The following is a 20,538-nucleotide window of genomic DNA, read 5'->3' as shown; positions in this document are numbered from 1 at the left end:
AGATTGGGGATTATAAATTACCCTAGGTTCCTAGGTCTCCTGGGGCCGGAAAGTCAGGTGACATGCTAGAGAGTGGCTGGGGTGCTGGGCAGGTCAGAGCACCAAGGTACATTCAGGTTGACCAGGAACCCTTTTTTTTTTTAATGTTTTTCTTTGAGGCGGGGTCTCACTCTGTCACTCAGGCTGTAGTGCAGTGGTGTGATCTCAGCTCACTGCAACCTCCATCTCCCTGGGCTCAAGCGGTCCTCCCACCTCAGCCTCCTGAGTAGCTGTAACTATAGGCATGCACCACTCTGGCTTATTTTTTGTATTTTTAGTAGAGATGAGGTTTTACCATGTTGTCCAGGCCGGTCTAGAACTCCTGAGCTCAAGCCATCGACCCACCTCACCCTCCTAAAGTAGTGGGATTACAGGCGTGAGCCACCGTGCCTGGCTGACCAAGAACCCTTTAGAAACTTGTCTCCCACTAAGTACCATCCTCCAAACGTATGAGGTGTGGCAGCCCTGCTGACCCAAGTTCATCAACATCCGTGCTGTTAAGATACCATTCCCAGTTGTCTCCTCCTCAGACAGACGAGGGGGAAGTTTGTGGTCTTCCATAGTCACGACATTGACTCATGGTTTGGGCAGATGTCAAGTTCCCTGTTTTTACTTATCAAAGGCTCTGGGTTTCCTGCATAGCAATGATAGCTCTGCAGTTTTAGAAGCCTTTGGCCTGAATCGTGAAGAGGGTGTGCAGTTTGCTTGGCAAGGATGAAGACCCCAGATCAGCCACTAGTATGGGGACAGGTCTTCTGTCCTGGTATCTGAACCCTCCCACTAGCAAGGTGGGCCCCAGGTATTAGGGCGGCAGGCTAAGGTGTTAAGATGGACCCACACAGTGCTGGCGGCAGGCACCTCTCATATAAAGTGGAGCCTGGGCTTTTCACAGGAGAGCACTTGTCGGTCCTGTGTTTACACCAATATCGTGGTGGTTTATGGTATAAAATTAGACAGTAGTCAGTTATTTTTTAGATGATCATGGTGACTCGTGGATGATGCTCATTTTAACTTTGTGTCTTTAATATAATAACTGGTAGAACTTTTAGTTCCGACGCAGTAAAGTTCAGGGAGCTAAAGCTCTTCCCAGTTCAACTCGAAGTAATCCTTGGATTTTTTTTTTTTTTCTTTTCCTTCTGGCAGTGAAAACAGCCTGAATTCTAGTATAAATACTATTGTTTTCCCAGACTTGCTTATTGACACTGGGCTGTTTTGGAGAAGTTGGAAATAATTTCTTAAGATGAAGGTAGTGAGTGTAACATCTCAAAAGCATTTCAGGTGCTGTTTTGGGTTTTCAATCATTAAAGCTATTTATTGACCAGGCATGGTGGCTTATGCCTGTAATCTCAGCATATTGGCATGCCAAGGGATGATTATTTGAACCCAGGAGTTCCCAGCTTTAGTGAGCTATGATTGCACCACTGCACTCCAGCATGGGGGACAAAGCAAGACCTTGTCTCTAAAAAAGAAAATTAGGCCAGGTGCCGTGGCTCATGCCTGTAATCCCAGCATTTTGGGTGGCCAAAACGGGTGGATCACAAGGTCAGGAGTTCGAGACCAGCCTGACCAACTGGGTGAAACCCCATCTCTATTAAAAATATAAAAATTAACTGGGTGTAGTGGTGGGTGCCTGTAATCCCAGCTACTCAGGAGGCTGAGGCAGGAGAATTGCTTGAACCTGGGAGGTGGAGATTGCAGTGAGCTGAGATCATGCCACTGCACTTCAGCCTGGGTGACAGAGCAAGACTGTCTCAGAAAAAGAAAAAAAAAATGGAGTTAGAACAAATGTTAGTTTCACAACTGATTTTATGAAGATGCTTTTCATTTTTTGGTCTTGTATCTGTGCCGCTTGTGGATCTTCGTATTTTAGATAGTGGAAGCTCTAAACTCAACCTAGCATTTTGTAAAAAGCTTCTGTGATGACATTCAGGCCTTTTTTAACCCACTTATGCCGGAGGTTGCCAATTTTTGTGCGGGTGTGTGTGTGTGAAAAATCAGACCTTGGCGATGACCTTGAGCAGTAGAATATAAATAACTCCCACAAGCTTAGCGTTCCAATAATGGAATGCTAGGCACAAATGGGTTAATTCCTCTGGTTACAGTGCTGTGGATCCATAACTCCCTAGCCGTATACTCTTAACTAAGCAGAATGCAAGCAGGGTCTTCCCTGGGTACTAATGGTGGCACCAGCAGAAAGAGGGATGGTGACACCAGTTTTTGGGGAGTCTTTGAGGTTGGAATTTCAAAGTAATACAAGTGAGATTAGGAATGATTTCAGAGTTAAGGGATGGTTATAATGCCCAGAGAAATAAGTACTAGTCTAATGGTGAACTGGTGAACACGGTGCTCTTACAGGCAAATGCTAATTAGAACAGAACAGCCTGCAAATTTCTAGCACATCTGTCCCCTGTGTGCACCTCCATGGAGACTGTGATGGGGACTGAGCAAGTATCTACCCACTTGGAGCCTGCAGTGGGGCAGGAGGAAGGAGGAGCTTGGGAATCCTCTGTGTGGGCCAAACCACGACACAGGCAGCTTCTCCATTTGTATCTATGCTGCTTGTTGGTCTTTGTATTTTAAATAGTTGAAAACTATCTAAATATGTCTCTGAGAAATGAGGTGTTTTTTTTTTTTTTTCTGAGACGGAGTCCCACTCTGTCACCAGGCTGGAGTGCAGTGGCACGATCTCGCACACTGCAACCTCTGCCTCCCGGGTTCAAGTGATTCTGCTGCCTCAGCCTCCCGAGTTGCTGGGAATACAGGTGTGCACCACCACACCCAGCTAATTTTTTTGTATTTTTAGTAGAGACGGGGTATCACCATGTTGGCCAGGATGGTCTCAATTTCGACCTTTTGATTTGCCTGCCTTGGCCTCCCAAAGTGTTGGGATTATAGGCGTGAGCTATCGTGCCTGGCCAATGAGGTGTTTTTTAATAACTCCAATTCTACATTTCTTGTTCAGCTGCCTGACATGAGGGCCAAGACCAAGCCTCATGTGGTGTTTTCTTTCTTTGGTTGTTTTGTATTTTGAGCCAGAGTCTTAGTCTGTCACCAGGTTAGAGTGCAGTGGTATGATCTTGGCTCACTGCAACCTCTGTCTCCTTGGTTCAAGCCATTCTTCTGCCTCAGCCTCCCGAATAGCTGGGATTACAAGTATACACCACCAAGTGCAGCTAATTTCTGTATTTTCAGTAGAGACAGGGTTTTACCACGTTGGCCAGCCTGGTCTCGAACTCCTGACCTCAAGTGGTTTGTCCACCTCGGTCTCCCAAAGTGCTGGTATCTTTCTTAGGTTTTTAAAGATCATTTCAAAAATATAAAAATATAATAGGACACTAAGCCCCCTCTACCCCTAAGCCAGATTCAGTAACTATCAACTCATGACCACTCTTGATTTTTATGAAGCCTTGCTCACTGCCCCCTTTGAAGATGTGTGTGTCGTGTGTGTGTGTGTGTGTGTGTATGTGTGTATGTGTTTTGAGATGCAGTCTTGCTCTTGCCTAGGCTGGAGTGCAGTGATCTTGGTTCATTGCATCCTCTGCCTCCTGGGTTCAAGTGATTCTCCTGCCTCAGCCTCCTGAGTAGCTGTGATTACAGGCATCTGCCACCACGCCCTGGTAATTTTTGTATTTTTAGTAGGGATGGGGTTTCACCATGTTGGCCAGGCTGGTCTCAAACTCCTGACTTCAAGTGATCCACCTGCCTTGGCCTCCCAAAGTGCTGAGATTACAGGTGTGAGCCACCGTGCCCAGCTGCGTGTGTACTTTTTAATTGAAGAAACCATGTTGCTTGTCCTGCACGGATTCCCAGGGTGTAGACTGGGCTCATTGCAAATCCATCCTACCCCTCTCGTGACCCTCTGCATCCCTGCATGCTGTATCATTTAACATGTCCGTCTGGTACCAGAAGTTAGTAGTTAGATCTAGAAGCTTGATGTGATTCAGGTTTTATTTTCCCCCCTCCTCCTTTTGGCAGAAGTACTTTGTAGGTGGGGGTGTGTACCACCTGCCACTTCGAGATACCTCGCTTAGGTCTGGTTGTGTGTGTGTGATATTTGGAGCCATTCATGATCATTGTTTAGATCCATTAATTTGTTAGGAGTTTGCAAAGTGGTGATATTCCAGTTCCTCATTTATTAGCTGAAATATTTGCATAAAGAGAAACTTTGCCACTGTCAACTCTTTGATACCCTGAGTTACAGTATACTTATAGGAAAGGCAGGAGAAATGGTTAATTTTGTTACTTTTTTTTTTTTAAAACCGATTTTCAAAATAATGAGTGATTCTCCAGCATTTTCCTCTAGAGTTAATGGATTTTTTTGTTATTGCTTGTTCTGTTTATTTTGATGAGTATGATTGTGAGCTCATGGATTTAAACAGTTCTGCTGTTCATTACAGTTATTATCCCTGTGCCACACTTTGGCTGTCTTTGGCTAGTGGGAGTCTGTTGAAGTCGGGCTCTGAGTCTTTTGCATGTGTACTGTTAGTCTTTGCTAGCTTCCTCATTTTCAGGTATGACAAGATGTTTTAGTCTCCCTGAACAGTTTTTGCCCCAGCTGTGGAATTAACCATGTTTCCTAGCAGCTTTAACTCCTTTTATGTTTATATTTAATATGTTTATATTTAAAGATAAACACATCATGCATTTATGTGGGTATTTCCAAATCCGATTCAGGACACTGGTGTTTTTACTTCATCTCTTTGCTCTTACATCTGTATCTCTTTTCTCCCTTCATCTGTTCTTTTTTCTTGCTAGCCTAATCCCAGCTCTTGATATCAACATACTTATTCATTTATTTTATCTTACAGTATCAGTACTATTACCCATAATATGATTTCTGAAAATAAATTAAATTTTTTTCTTTGCAATTTACGTTGTCCTTAGGGTAGATAATAATGTGCAGGGACTATCTTTTCAAACTGTTTTTTTTTTTAAAGTCAAACAAACTAGTTAAACTATTTTGTTTAAAGTTAAAAAAAAATTATGATTCATCCTTTTGTTTGGTAGGTACAGTCTTTACTGAACATTGAATTTTCCCTGCTCTGCAGAATGGAAGGTCTTAGTTTCATCACTGAAATCTCAGCATCCTTTTTTCCTAAGGGGTTTTCTTGGAAGCCTGACATTTGGCAGCAGCTCTGATTAAAAGCCCTTTGTGGTCTTAAAAGTTCTTCAGGGTCAGGCGCAGTGGCTTATACCTGTAATCCCAGCACTTTGAGAGGCCAAGGCAGGCAGATCATGAGGTCAGGAGTTGGAGACCAGCCTGGCCAATATGGTGAAATCCCGTCTCTACTAAAAAAATACAAAAATTAGTTGGGCGGGGTGGCACACACCTGTAGTCCCAGCTACTCAGGAGGCTGAGGCAGGAGGATGGCGTGAACCTGGGAGGCGGAGGTTGCGGTAAGCTGAGACTGCACCACTGCACTCTAGCCTGGACAATAAGAGTGAAACTCTGTCTCAAAAAAGTTCTTCACAGCGGTTCTCCAGCCCCTCCAGACTCAGACACAGAGACAGTACAGGACAGGAGAATAGTGATGTGTACAGGCATTGGTTTCTACACTCCAGAATCTTCCAGGGATGGGGAACTCAGGCCCTACCCTGATCAATTGGCCCTAAATCTGGGGGATGGGTCCTGGGCATCAGTGAGCTTTTAAGTCTCCCAGGTAATTCTCACATGCAGTCAGGACTGCACTGATTCAGAGAGGACTTCAGGTATATCTGGAGTCTTAATGGTTATTATTTCCCCAGATTCACTTTTTTTCTTCCTTATCTCTGGATCTTTCTCAACCCTACTTTTGTCCCCTGTTCCCCCATTTCTTTCTTTTTTTTTTTTCTGAGATGGAGTCTTGTGCTGTTCCCCAGGCTGGAGTGAAATGGCGCCATCTCAGCTCACTGCAACCTCACCTCCTGGATTCAAGTGATTCTTCTGCCTCAGCCTCCCCAGTAGCTGGGATTACAGGTGCGAGCCACCATGCCCAGCTAATTTTTGTATTTTTAGTAGAGATGGGGTTTCACCATGTTGGCCAGGCTGGTCTTGAACTCCTGACCTCAAGTGGTCTGCCCACCTTGGCCTCCCAAAGTGCTGGGATTACAGGCGGGAGCCACTGCGCCCGGCTGTATTTCCCCATTTCTAAAACAAACTGCTTACTCATTTTTCCACAGCTCACTCTTTTCTGCTTGTATTTTTCACTCAAACATGTTCTTCTTTGGTAGCTTGTTTCTATTTCTTGTGTTTTCTTTCCTTCCCATGCAATCAGGTGCGGTGCAGTTGGGCAAGGAATATCTGAAGTGCATGGGGGAGCAGGAGCATGGAGGCCGCGTGCCCACTGGGCCTAGACATGTAATGTGTCACTGCAAGAAAGCAAGGGATGGGGCTCAAATGTCAGGAGGCTGAGTACCAAATACTCCATTGAGAAGTATCTGCCTTCAAGTACTCTGGGACTCCGGTAGAACCTGAAGTATGGAACACTGAAGTATCCTACTGAACTCTTAAAAATCTCCGTGGTTTCACAGTTGAGGAGAATTCCTGTGAAGGAGTAAGGACTGTATTCTTAGCTTGTTTGTGAAAAGACTCTTCACCAGGTCGTAGATTGGTTGGTCTCTAAGATGGAGAATTTATGTGAGTTACTTTTGACCTTGGTACTGATATTTAGAAAGTTTAAATTTGGTTGGTTATAATTTTGATACTGAGCATTTTCCCAGTTGTTTTGTTTCTTATTAATTGAGGGTTAAGATATGGGATAGAGAGGTCCGTGGAAAGGCATGGACCAAAAACCAGCATTACTCACCAGTGAGCCCGTTGACTTGACTGGATTATTAAAGGCTGTCTCTCGGCAGGGAAATCTGGACAATTAGGTGGTCGTGACCTGCCTGCCTTTTGCATTCTCTTTTGCTGGGTTTATTGCATCTGTTATTTCCTCTGGGGGCCATCCCTCTTGCTGTTTGAATTGTCCTCACCCTAGGCTGAAATGGAGAAGTGTGTTAACAGGTAACAGTGACTGCCAGGGACCGTGAGAAGTTTCAGGAACATTTAGAAACGCAAAGAGTTAGCACTGAGCTTCTGGCTGATAGCCCAGGTGTGTCTGCTGCGGCCCTGGTTCCCCTTGGCACTCCTGAGCTGGGGCTGCCCATGTGTACAGTTTGGTCTTCTTGCTAAGTTTTATTTTTATTATACTTTAAGTTCTAGGGTACATGTGCACAACATGCAGGTTTGTTACATATGTATACATGCGCCTTCTTGCTTCTTGATGTAAACTTCCCAGATTTTCATCTCAGTAAACTCTACACAGTCCGTGTTATGACCCATTGTACTGGGGACTCTTCCATAAACTCTTAGTGCCTCTTGAATGATTGGGCATGCTGGAAACGTAACAGTGAGCCTCTGCATTCTTGATATCTGATCATCTTATTCATAATTCTTTAACTAAATGGTATTTTCTGATTTCTGTATCATAGGGGAAAACTTCCATGACCTCCTGGAAGGCAACGTGGTTGGTGAAGTCTGTGAGTTTGTGTGTGTGTGTGTGTGTGTGTGTATGCATGCATGACAGGACAGGAGTGTTGGGATTTAATATCATGACCCATTTGAGGAATGGGAATGTCTTCTGTAAATATCCTGATCCAGCGCTAGCTGTTTGGGATGAAAGTGTGTGTTAATTTTGTTTTTGTTTTTTATCGATTCTTCTTCCCTCACTTAAGATAGACAAAAAACAGCTATAAATAGCAAATCTGTCAGGTGTTTATTATGCCTTTGTTAAGAAGGAGAGATTGCTTAAAAGGAAAAGTTGTTTTTCAAAGTCAAGGTCTTAAAAGATTTTCAACCTTTTTGCATTTTGTCTTCTGAGAAGTCAGGAGGAAATGATGTCGAGGGCCTACATGTTTACCTTTGGTGACCTGGATTTACAATGAGTGTTTGGTTCTCTTTGATGGGGGAAAAGGATCCCTTACAAGGGTTTCTGGAGGGAGGAAGTAGGTTATCGGGTGAGGTGCTCATTTGGCAGGGAGAGTAAAGGAAAGCTCCTTTGCTTACCTCAAACCATGGCTCAAGCTGTGTTCTGCTGTTTCTTTGCCTTAGTCTTGGAGGTTAACATTGCATTCCCTATGTCTTGTTCAGAAGGTAAGCCCTCATGCCTCCCAGCTCATTGGTGTGGGGTTTTAATATTGCCTTGGGGAATAGATGATTATTAATGCTTCAAAACCAGGACCTTCAAAGTATGACTGATTAGAGAACTAATGATGACATTACCTTTGAGGTCAATTTCTGGCATGTTTAATTTTTGACTCTGCACTACCTGAGCCAATGTGGCAGTTCTTCTGGGCAAATCCAGGCTTGTAGGGGGCAGAAACATATTGAAGTAATGTCCTGTGGATCCAAGAGCCTGGAATCCTCCCAAGCCTGGCTCTTTTCCCCACTCCAACTGAAGCTGGACTTGGTTGTCTTAGATCTATTGACACATGGAGTTTGGATTGGGAAAAATTGGAGAGTTTGATTTTCTGATCTGGGTTTGTGCCATTATCTCCGTTCATAAAGGCTCTTAACAGGGAAGAAGGTGTCGAGAGTGGTGGCCTCCCATACACGAGCCTTCTCCACTTTCCTGTGGGCTGGGATGTCAAGAGTTAGAGGAAGTGGGGTGAGAGCTGGGGTGTCCATTTGTAAGCAAATTCCTTATTTCTCTTTGGTCGCTTGTTTTCTTATTCACCTTAGGCCAAGACTTAATTTGGTAGTTTGCCAAGTGTGCTTTAAAGCACTGTTTGTCATACTGAGCACCCACAGTGTACCAAGCACAATGTACTAAAACTTTATTGACTTTGAAATTAGAATTTTGACTTCAGGTTAAAACTCCTATCAGCTTGTATTAAAGAAGAAAACAGTTCTGCTTTTCTTTTAGATTAGTGATGAATGTTGCACTTTGAAAATATAAAAGTAAAACTTGTGTTAAGAAAAAATGAGCCTGGGTGCGGTGGCTCACATCTGTAATCCCAGCACTTTGGGAGGCTGAGGTGGGAGGATCACTTGAGCCTAGGAGTTTAAGACCAGCCTGGGCAACATAGTGAGACCCTGTCTTGACAGAAAAAAAAGAAAAAACCTCTACATGATGATGTGCACTTGTAGTCCTAGCTACTTGTGAGGCTGAGGTGTGAGGATTGCTTGAGTCAGGGATTTCAAGGCTGCTGTGAGCTAGGATTGTGCCACTTTACTCCAGGATGGGTGACAGAGCGAGCAACATCTGAAAAAAGAAAAAGAAAAAATGGTGTGGTCTTTATGTCTAATTAAAGGCTTTTTTTTTTTCTTCTTTTAGGAAAGTGCCAAAGTAATCCAGCCCATATTTTTGGGAAAAATTATTAATTATTTTGAAAATTACGATCCCATGGATTCCGTGGCTTTGAACACAGCATACGCCTATGCCACGGTGCTGACTGTTTGCACGCTCATTTTGGCCATACTGCATCACTTATATTTTTATCACGTTCAGTGTGCTGGGATGAGGTTACGAATAGCCATGTGCCATATGATTTATCGGAAGGTAAGTGACATTCAGCATTAAACATGTACCTCACCTGAAGCATCAGAAGCATTCTGGGAAAGTTTTATGTAAATTAAATACTGCATAAATAGCCACTGCTCTCCAGCCTGGGTGACAGAGCAAGACCCTGTCTCTTAGAAAAAAGAAGAAAACTTCCGTAAATAGAATCATTTACACCTTACTAGAGAAGCTTGCTATTTGCATCAGGCCAATGTTTTTTTTTCTTTATGCAAAATTTTCTAGTGTATAATGAAAGTTTTCTACTGCTGTCAGGGCACGGCTGCCTTTGATAACAGGCTGTTGCAGAATACTAAATTTATAGTGAAATCTAATTAAAAATATCAAATTGGTTTTCAGTGTTTCTTTGCCTCAATCTCATAGTAGTATTTATGGAAATTTTTGTTGTTGTTCATTAAAACCTTCACTTACATCACAGTTGTATTAAGAAGTGAACTTCAGTGAAATTGGATCTATGAAATGAAATCTAGGAGAAAAGAATATATTTGAGAAAGAGAATTCTTGTATTTTTTAAATGAACCATTTAGTCATATTCCATATAATTTTCTTAACTGAAGAAAAATGTAAATGGAATCCATGTCCGATACAGGCTTTCTTTGTATTCTAAATCTAGTTGTGGTTGTTTTTAATGGTATTTAAGAAAATAGTTGGATGTTTGGGATAACACTTTGAATTTTTGATTGTTTTTCACAATTTTGGAGAGAACTTACAGTGTTTCTATTTTCTGGTTGGTTTTCATTCAAAGTAAGGTTTTACATTAAACAGTTGTCCCTTGGTATTCGTGGGGGATTGGTTATAGGACCTCTTGAGGATACAAAAAATCGGAGGATGCTTAAGTCCTTGATATAAAGTGGCATAGTATTTGCATATAAATTATTCATACCCTCCCATATATGGCATTTTATTTATTTATTTTAAATAATTTCATCTTTTTTAGATTCAGGGGTAGAGGTGCACGTTTTTTTCCACGGGTGTGTGGTGTGTTGCTGAGGTTTGGGGTATGGATGCTCCCATCTCCCAGGCCTTGAGTGTGGTACCTGATAGGTAGTTTTTCAGCCCTTGCCGCATTCCCTCTCTCCCCACTCTTGTAGTCTGCAGTGTCTTTGTTGTCATCTTTATGTCCGTCTGTACCCAATGATTACCTCCCACTTATAAGTGAGAACATCTGGTATTTGGTTTTCTGTTCCGGTGTTAATTTGCTTAGGATAATGGTCTCCAGCTGCATCCATGTGGCTGCAAAGGACAAGATTTTTTTTTTATGGGTGCACTCCCATGTACTTTAAATCATCTTGGCTTACTTATAATACCTAATACAATGTAAATATACATTATATAATGTACAATATACAATGTACATTGGGTACAGTTATATAATGTACATTGTAAATTGTACATTATATAATGTATGTTGTAAATACATTATATAATTGTACATTGTATAATGTAAATATACATTATATTAGGTATTATAAATAAATGTTTAGGGAATAGTGACAAGAAAAAAATCTATGCATGTTCAGTACAGACACAATCACCTGTTTTGTTTCCCCCAAATATTTTCAACCCCAGGTTGGTTGAGTCCAGGGATGCAGAACCCATACATACAGAAGGCTGACTGTATTTTCTTTCCCATCAGGGCAGTAATAATGATAAGACCTGATTTGATATTTTCTTATTTTATTTGTGCTTTTGTATTGAGATATGCCATAAATTATACTATAGTTTGCCGTGGTCTTGCCTGTTACAGAAGGAGTAGGATTTCTGGTTGCTTTACAAAGAAGTTACCATAGAGATGCTAGTGTCAAGAGCTAAAGAACTTGTCATTAAATCAGTCCTGGATATCTCTTTGTCCTGGGCCATTTTTTTAAGCCATTTAAAATTTTTTTTTAAACGAAGTCTTGCTGTCACCCAGGCTAGAGTGCAGTGGTGCAACCTCTGCTCACTGCAACCTCCACCTCCCGGGTTCAAGCAATTCTCCTGCCTCAGCCTGCCGAGTAGCTGGGATTACAGACATGTGCCACCACGCCCAGGTAATTTTTGTGTTTTTAGTAGAGACGGGGTTTCACCGTGTTGGCCAGGCTGGTCTTGAACTCCTGACCTCGTGATCTGCCCATCTTGGCCTCCCAAAGTGCAGGGATTACAGGTGTGAGCCACCGCACCCAGCTCATTTAAATTTAAAGTATTCTTCTTTAACCTTGTTGTCACTTATCCGGAGCTTCCATTAGGTGTCCTCCCCAAGTCTTCCTTTGACATGGGGGAATCGATCTTGTAATTCTGTGAATCCTGGAGGCCTCGTGTCTTAGTGGCTTTGGTACAGTGTAACAGGTTTGCCCGGATTCCTCATGTGTGACGTGAAAATGATAACAAGGCTTGTACACACTAGTCAAGGGGTCTTCCCCACCACCACCACCACCACCATCACCAGCATCATCAGCAGTACCATCATCTGTGTTATTCTCCTGTACTCTCTTCTGCCATTTAGGAGAAGAATACTGAGGTTTTTCTATAAATTAGCTAGTTTTTTGTCTTTCAAGATCATACGTCTAATAAATTCATAAAAATTTTCACTAACACTCCACTTGCAAACTTTAAAAACACCCTACATGAAGTCCGGTTTGAGGTAGTGGTTCAGTAAAACACAGCTCTTCGTACAAGTGAGATATTGTTCACCTGCTTTTCTTGCTCTTTTCCACTAACGCTTTGGAAAATAGCCTTTGGGAAATCTGATCTAACTCAGCAAATTTGCTTGCCTGCATGTAAACATCTCCCAAAGATATTAATTTACCAACTTGATTATCTTAGAAGTATTGTCTCTTTACAAAGTCAAAAATTGCTTGGGTTAAACCATAAGACTTAACCTGAAATCCCAGAAATGTGGGAAAGATGAATATCCTCGTGTCCTGTCTTGTATGTGGAAACATGCCCAGGTGAAGAAATAAGACACTTCCTCCTTACCTGTGGGCTGCTTCCTTGGGGCAGAGGCTGGCTCTGCAGCAGGGCTCTGAAAGGTCCCTCTGCAACGCTGGCAGTTTCCACTGAGGCCCCACATCCTAATTCCCGGTCTGGCAGAAATCAGGTTGGGTGTTGCAAATGGAATGACTGCCGAGCCCATCGTCGTCATTTAGTGTTGAATGATCTTGTGGGATGTCTGCAAATGACTTGTCATTTATTTACTTTTTCACAGCTTTGGTAAAATTACTTTAGGCTTTTTCATCATCATTTTTTTTTCTTATTGTAGTAAAATATACAGAATACAAAATTTACCATTTTAACTCTTTTTAAGTGTACAATAGTTCCTTGGCACTAAGTACATTCACATCACTGTGCCTCCCAACCCCACCATCCATCGACAGAATTTGTTCATCTTCCTGGGTGGAAACTCTGTACCCATTAGGCACTGATTCTCCACTCTCCCTTCTCCACAGTTATCACCCTGCTGCTTTCCAGCTCAATGAATTTGATGACTCTGGGTATTTCATAGAAGTAGAATCCTACGGTATTTATTATTTTGTGCCTGGCTCACTTCATGGAGCATAAGGTCTTCAGGGATTATCTATGCTGTACTGTATGCCAGGATTTAATTCCTTTGAAAGGGTGAATAATATTCCATTACTTGGATATGCCACATTTTGTTTGTCCATTCATCTGCCACTGGACATTTGGGTTATTTCTGCCTTGTAGCTATTGTGAACATTGCCGCTATGAACACGAATGTACAATTATCTCTTTGAGTCCTTGCTTTTAGTTTTCATTTATTTTTATTTTTGAGACGGAGTCTTACTCTGTCTCCCAGGCAGGAGTGCAGTGGCATGATCTTGGCTCACTACAACCTCTGCCTCCTGGGTTCAAGTGATTCTTCTACCTCAGCCTCCTAAGTAGCTGGGACTACAGGCGCCTGCCACCATGCCAGGCTAATTTTTGTATTTTTAATAGAGACAGGGTTTCACCATGTTGGCCAGACTGATCTCAAACTACTGACCTCGCGATCTGCTCACCTTGGCCTTCCAAAGTGCTGGGATTACAGGCGTGAGCCATTGTACCTGGCCGAGTCCTTGCTTTTAATACACTGGAGTATTTATTTAGAGGTGGGGTTGCTGGGTTATGTGGTAATTCTATGTTTAATTTTTTGAGAAACCACCATTTTTTTTTTCACAGTGTTTTTCACAGTGTTTTTCACTGTTTGTCACAGAGGCCACACCATTTTACATTCCCACTTACTCTTTAATAATTTGTCTGTTATGTTTTTATGAATCATGACTAGCTTTAATTTGGATTGAGGGCTCCAAGGGTGGTCTGTTGAAATGGTTCATGGTGGTTTGTTCAAGTTCCTTGTGTTATTTCTTATAACTTTTACCGAATAAAGAGACTGTGCAGCACAGGCTGTATTTTAAGTGAGGTCAACAGATTTGCATTAAGAATATGGGCTCCTCATGGCAATAGTACTTGCTCATGTTAGAATGTCATCAGTCACAAGTCATATTCCCAGCATGGGTTCGTATTGTGGGGACAGTGCCTTATCTCCTGTTTTTACTTTTATCTGGGACGAAGAAGCAGGGGATATGTCCATCTTCAAGTCTCAAGGGGTTACTTCTGTAGCTTAGAGCACATGAGTTGGGGCCATGTTGGAAGAAGACAGTCCCTTAGTCACACTGAGCCTGGATTAAGGATAGCTGAAGATCTCTAGCCCCAGCCACCAGTGAGACTGGATCTCCCATTTGCCCATGCCTACCTTGGCTTAGGGCCAGGATAGATCTGAGCTTGAATGCTAAACGTCTGTAGACCTATGATGGAATGGAGGACAGTTTCATTAATCAGGATGGGCTTGTCATCCCAGCTTTCATATTATAAAATACGTTAGGCATAGATATTCTTCCTGCAGATCTGTGGCCTAATTAGCTCGAGATTTCCTGACTTCGTGTCTCATTTGAAGAACTGTGGTGGCTTCTGCAGAGGGCTGGCTTCTGAGTTGTGGATTTTGACGTTGGGTTGGCTTGTCCTGAATGCCAGGTAAAGCCACAGCAGTCCCTGAGCCTGCTGGTGCTCCTCTCTGCTGTTTGCAGACTTCTTTGCAGAATTGAGTAAGTTTGGGGAAACTTTTTATTCTGGATAAAACTGCTTGTCTTCACTTTCTTTAGAGTTACTCTGAAGGACAGTTTGAGGTAAAGTATCTGTCTGTCCTTCATTGTTGAGGGAAGTCAGGGACCCCGAATGGAGGGACCGGCTGAAGCTGCGGCAGAACATAAATTGTGAAGATTTCATGGACATTTATTAGTTCCCCAAATTAATACTTTTGTAATTTCTTACGCCTGTCTTTACTGCAGTCTCTGAACATAAATTGTGAAGATTTCATGGACACTTATCACTTCCCCAATCAATAACCTTGTGATTTCCTATGCCTGTCTTTAATCTCTTAATCCTGTCATCTTCGTAAGCTGAGGAGGATGTATGTTGCCTCAGGACCCTGTGATGATTGCGTTAACTGCGCAGATTGTTTGTAGAGCATGTGTGTTTGAACAGTATGAAATCTGGGCACCTTGAAAAAAGAACAGGATGACAGCAATGTTCAGGGAACAAGGGAGATAACTTTAAACTCTGACTGCCGGTGAGCCGGGCGGAACAGAGCCATATTTCTCTTCTTTCAAAAGCAAATAGGAGAAATATCACTGAATTCTTTTTCTCAGCAAGGAACATCTCTGAGAAAGAGAATGCGTCCCTGAGGGGAGGCCTCTAAAATGGCCACTTTGGGGATGGTTGTCTTTTACAGTCGTAGATAAAGGGATGAAATAAGCCCCCGTCTCCCATAGCGCTCCCAGGCTTATTAGGATGGGGAAATTCGTGCCTAATAAATTTTGATTAGACCGGTTGTCTGCTCTCAAACCCTGTCTCCTGATAAGATGTTGCCAATGACAATGTGTGCCTGAAACTTCATTAGCAATTTTAATTTCACCCCATCCTGTGGTCCTGTGATCTCGCCATGCCGCCATTTGCTTTGTGATATTTTATTACCTTGTGAAGCATGTGATCTCTGTGACCCACACCCTATTTGGACACTCCCTCCCCTTTTGAAAATCGCGAATAAAAACTTGCTGGTTTTACGGCTCAGGGAGCATCATGGAACCTGCTGACACGTGATGTCTCCCCAGACACCCAGCTTTAAAATTTCTCTCTTTTGTACTCTTTCCCTTTATTTCTCAGACCAGCCAACACTTAGGGAAATAGAAAAGAAACCACGTTGAATATCGGGAGTGGGGTTTCCCCAATACTTTTTCTTCCGCCTTCTAAGGTGTGTTGAGTCCCTGCAGACTTCCTAGTTTTCCTTTATCATTTATTACACGTCTGTCCTAGAAGAAAATATGGAATATATGTATGCAGTATATCTCAAAGGGGTGCTTTCTATAGATTTCTGTGTTGAGAAATTTTTGTAATTACCCTAAGTGCATTGTTTAACCATTTAAGAGATACTGTGTGGTTCTCTTTTTAGAATTCTGTAAGGTGGGGGGAAAGGCATATTCCCTGTATCCAGGGAATGGATACTCCAGGAATACATGTATATATTCTCTTGGATACTCCATCCAGAGTTCATATTATCAGGTACTCTTCATCTTTCTGGGGAAAGAATTCCCGTTTCTTTTAATCCTGTCATTTGAGAGCCTTCTCCTTTTGACCATTTCTTTCTTCTTTTTTGAGACAAGGTCTCTCTATGTTGCCCAGACCAGTCTCAAACTCCTGGGCTCAAGGGATCCTCCTCCTTGGCCTCCCAAAGTACCAGGATTACAGGTGTGAGCCACCCTTTTTTTTTTTTGAGATGGAGTCATATTCTGTCGCCCGGGCTACAGCACAGTGGCATGATCTTAGCTCAGTGCAACCTCCACCTCCCGGGTTCAAGTGATACCCATGCCTCAGCTTCCCAGGTAGCTGGGATTACAGGTGTGGTGGTGCCTTTTTATATTTTTAGTGGAGATAGAGTTTCACCATGTTGGCCAGGCTGGTTGCGAACTCCAAACCTCAGGTGATCTGCCTGTGTTGACCTCTCAAAGTGCTGGGATTACAGGTGTGAGCCACTGTGCATGGCCTTTATCTTTTCCTTCTCTTTTCTGGCATTGCTGCAGGTCAGGTATATTTTTAGGTCAGTGGTCAGAGCAGCAGACAGCCTCCTCTGCCACAGATTGAGTAGGAAGTAGAAAGCGCCCTCCCATGATGCACAGAGAGGCTGGGCTTGTGCACCTTTCCCAAGTCATGTCTGCCGCCCTATGCAATAAGTAGAACCTGAAGTAAAAAAATAAATGCACCATTATGTGCTGATGGTGAGAATATTGCAGCCCCCTGTAGCTCTCCAACTGCATCCCAGTCTTCCTGCCCCGTCTCGCTCTGGGTTTTCTCAGTGGATGTGGAAAGACAATTGATAGAAAATTTTGTCAGCATCTGAGCCATACAATGTTGTGGTTATAGTTTTAAAACAGAACTTCTGTTTTTATTTAAAGCGAATTTTATTTCACTGTAGACTCTATATTGCTTTATATTTAGACTGAATAGTATGAAATTACAGTATTCAGGGCCAGGTGCATTGGCTCACACCTGTAATCCCAACACTTTGGGAGGCTGAGGTGGGTGGCTCACTTGAGGCTAAGAGTTCGAGACCAGCCTGACCAACATGGTGAAACCCCGTCTCTACTAAAAATATAAAAATTAGCTTGGCATGGTCATGCACGCCTGTGATCCCATCTTCTCTGGAGGCTGAGGCACAAGAATTGCTTGAACCCAGGAGGCGGAGGTTGCAGTGAGCTGAGATCTATGCCACTGCACTCCAGCGTGGGTGACATAGCAAGGCTCTTCTTTAAAAAAAAGAAATTACATATATTCAACTCCTTTGGGCCTTTTTACAAAACTAGCAATTTCATATGGTTCAAACTAACCTTTTGTCTATTAATCTGTAGATAGGTTTCCTTTCTGAGGATTCATAGAGAGCCTCTTGAGAGTGTTGTCAAAGTGAAACCGTGTGGTGTGTGTGGAAGTAGAGTTATCTCCCTGGACACATGTGATACTTTGGTTGGACTTCCTCTTCTAATGTTATTTTCTAAGTTTCTGACAAAATTAGAATGAAGCAGAAGTGCTTCTTACATTGTCTATAGTACATTAAAATGTTTGCTTCAAAAACTTTTTCCCCCCCATTTTTTGGTTTTACTTCTGATGTGAACTTGAATTGTACCTGGGCATTTTGTGAGACATTAGTCTCATCAAGGGACAATTTGTCAGTCTTCTAGTTTGCTAGGGAATAGCTTAAGAGGAGCCAAGTTAACTTTCCGTAGCTTGGAGTTTGAGCTAAGAAAGCAAGTTAAGGAGGGAGGACTTGTTTTGTTTGGATTTTTCCAAGAGGAAGTTTCTGCTGCTGAAGATTTAGGAGTGTCAGATGCGTCCCACCATCTGATAATTTTATTTGCCTCACTGGGGTGTGGGTACAAACTGGAAGAAAATGCTTTAGCTCAGTGGTTCCTCAAACTGCTCTCTGTTGTATTTATGAGGGGAAATATGCAAAATAACGCTGGTGTCTGGACTCTTTCCCTAAACATTCTGAATTAATTGCTATGGAGAAATTTTAAAAGCTCCTATGTGATACTAATAGGCCTCAAATGAGTGTTCAACTTAATTTTATGCTTTATGACTAAGACCTTCCAGTTCACAGAGATAGCATATGGGTTGCAGGTTTAATCCCCCTCACTGGTGAATAACTCCTTCGGACTTGTAGGTATAAATATCAAGCATGGTACCTGCTCATCAGCCCGCGTGTCCTACCATCTGGTCTGGGAATCTCATATGCAGGAGAGCCCAGGTGTTGAGTCAGGTGTCCAGGCACTTTGCAGAAGCCTCCATGAAGTCTGCTAGTGGCGGATTGGCAAGGGTAGAGATTGAGTGTGGACTCAGAGCTATCACGGACTCAGAGCAGTCAGACCTGAGTTCACATCTCAATGTTGTCATTTTCTAAGCTATAAAATCTTAGAGAAGTGCATTCACTTTTCAGAGCCAGTTTCCTGATAACAACTTGTTGAATACTATTTCCCCCACTGAATTAAGTTGGAGAAAATGTTGTAGATTAAATGGCCATTTATGTGTGAATCTGTTTCTGGATCTTCTATTCTGTTTTGTGAATCTATATTTTCTTTTGTTTTACTTTAATAGTCAGGTGGATAGAATCTATTCTTTCTTCATAGCAAATTGTCTTAATTACTATAGCTTTATAAATCAAATACTGAAAGTTACCCAACCTGTTGTTTTTTTTTTAAAATAATTGTTTTTGCTATTCTAAGTCTCTTGCATTTTCATATTGACTTTAGAATCAGCTTTTCAAGTTTTACAGGAAACTGTTGGGTTATGCATTGGAATTGTGTTAAATTTATAGACTTAGAGTGGGCATCTTAACATTTTTTAGATTTACTGTCTAAGAAAATGGTGTATTTACCTTTTCCTCAGTTATCTAGATCTTTATAAATTTCTTTCTTTCTTTCTTTTTTAAGTAGAGATGGAGTCTCACTATGTTGCCCAGGATGATCTTGAACTCCTGAGCTCGACTGATTCTCCTGTTTCGTCCTGCCAGAGTGTTGGGATTACCGGCATGAGCCACTCACTCCAAGCCCTAGATCTTTAACTCGCCTTGTAATTATTAGGATAGAGATCTTAGTGATCGTTTGTTATATTTTTGTTCATTAGCATTTAAAAAGAATGCCATAATTCAAAGTATCATTTGTGCTGTTATAAATGGTATTTTATTTATTTATTTAATTTTTTTTGAGATAGACTCTCACTCTGTTGCCCAAGCTGGAGTGCGGTGGCACGATCTTGGCTCACTGCAACCTCCGCCTCCTGGGTTCAAGCAATTCTCCTGCCTCAGCCTCCTGAGTAGCTGGGATTACAGGCACCTGCCACCGCACCCGACTAATTTTTGTATTTTTAGTAGAGACGGGATTTTACCATGTTGGCCAGGCTGGTCTCCAACTCCTGAGCTCAGGTGATCTACCCACCTTGGCCTCTCAAAATGCTGGGATTTCAGGAGTGAGTCACTCTTGGCCTCCCAAAGTGCTGGGATTATAGGAGTGAGCCACTGTGCCCGGCCATAAATCGTATTTTAAATTTTCACTTACCATTTGTTGTTAGTATATAGAAATACAATTTATTTTTGTATTTTTGCTTTGTTTCCTGAAACCTTGCTAAAGTGCATTAAGTTGCAGTAATTTTTGACTGTTTCCTTAGGATAGCTATTTAGATAATCATGCCTTTGGATAGAAACAAATATACTGTGTGTGTGTGTGTGTGTGTGTGTGTGTGTGTGTGAGAGAGAGAGAGAGAGAGAGAGAGAGAGAGACAGTGGGGGAGAGGGAGAGAAGTTAAAATCTCCAGTTATGAGAGTTTGTCTTTTTCTCTTTAGTCATGAACTTTTTGCATCCTGACTTACTGGATTCACTTGTATTTAAAAGTTTCCTACTGGATTCATTTGTGCTTAAGGTTTATTTGTATTTAATATCCCCTCACTTTCACCACCATACAATATTTGTGCTTTAATTATTCAGTTGTCTTTCCACAATTTAAAAGAAGAAAAAGAAGAAAAATTATGCACTGAAGTACTATTTCTGGTGCTCTTCATTCCTTCCCTTAGCTCCAGGTTTCCATTTGATATAATTTCTTTTCAGCATGTAAAACATCTATTAGCATTTCTTTCTTTTCTTTTCTTTTTTTTTTTTTTTTTTGAGACAGAGTCTCGCTCTGTCACCCAGACTGGAGTGCAGTGGCGCAATCTCGGCTCACTGCAACCTCCGCCTCCCGGGTTCAAGTGATTCTCCTGCCTCAGCCTCCCGAGTAGCTGGGATTATAGGCGTGTGACACCACACCTGGCTAAATTTTGTGTGTTTAGTAGAGATGGGGTTTTGCTATGTTGCCCAGGCTAGTCTTGAACTCCTGACCTCAAGTGATC

General features: G+C 42.1%; 1 protein-coding gene across 7 annotated transcripts in view; it reads left to right on the top strand.

Moving 5' to 3' along the window:
- Positions 1 to 20,538, top strand: part of ABCC4 (ATP binding cassette subfamily C member 4) — a 294,345-nt gene that overhangs the window by 62,211 nt on the left and 211,596 nt on the right. For 4 of the 7 annotated variants that reach the window (XM_025364534.1, XM_025364533.1, XM_025364536.1 and 1 more), the window contains exon 4: positions 9,336 to 9,560. The exons of the other annotated variants lie outside the window; for them this stretch is intronic. In XM_025364534.1, the coding sequence (XP_025220319.1) occupies positions 9,336 to 9,560 (225 nt within the window). The remainder of the gene's footprint in view (positions 1 to 9,335; positions 9,561 to 20,538) is intronic. 7 annotated transcript variants of the gene reach the window in all.

Source organism: Theropithecus gelada, chromosome 17 (genome assembly GCF_003255815.1).
Source record: "Theropithecus gelada isolate Dixy chromosome 17, Tgel_1.0, whole genome shotgun sequence".
NCBI lineage: Eukaryota > Metazoa > Chordata > Mammalia > Primates > Cercopithecidae > Theropithecus > Theropithecus gelada.
Note: the sequence above shows the minus strand (reverse complement) of the source record. Positions and strands in the feature narration are given on the sequence as shown.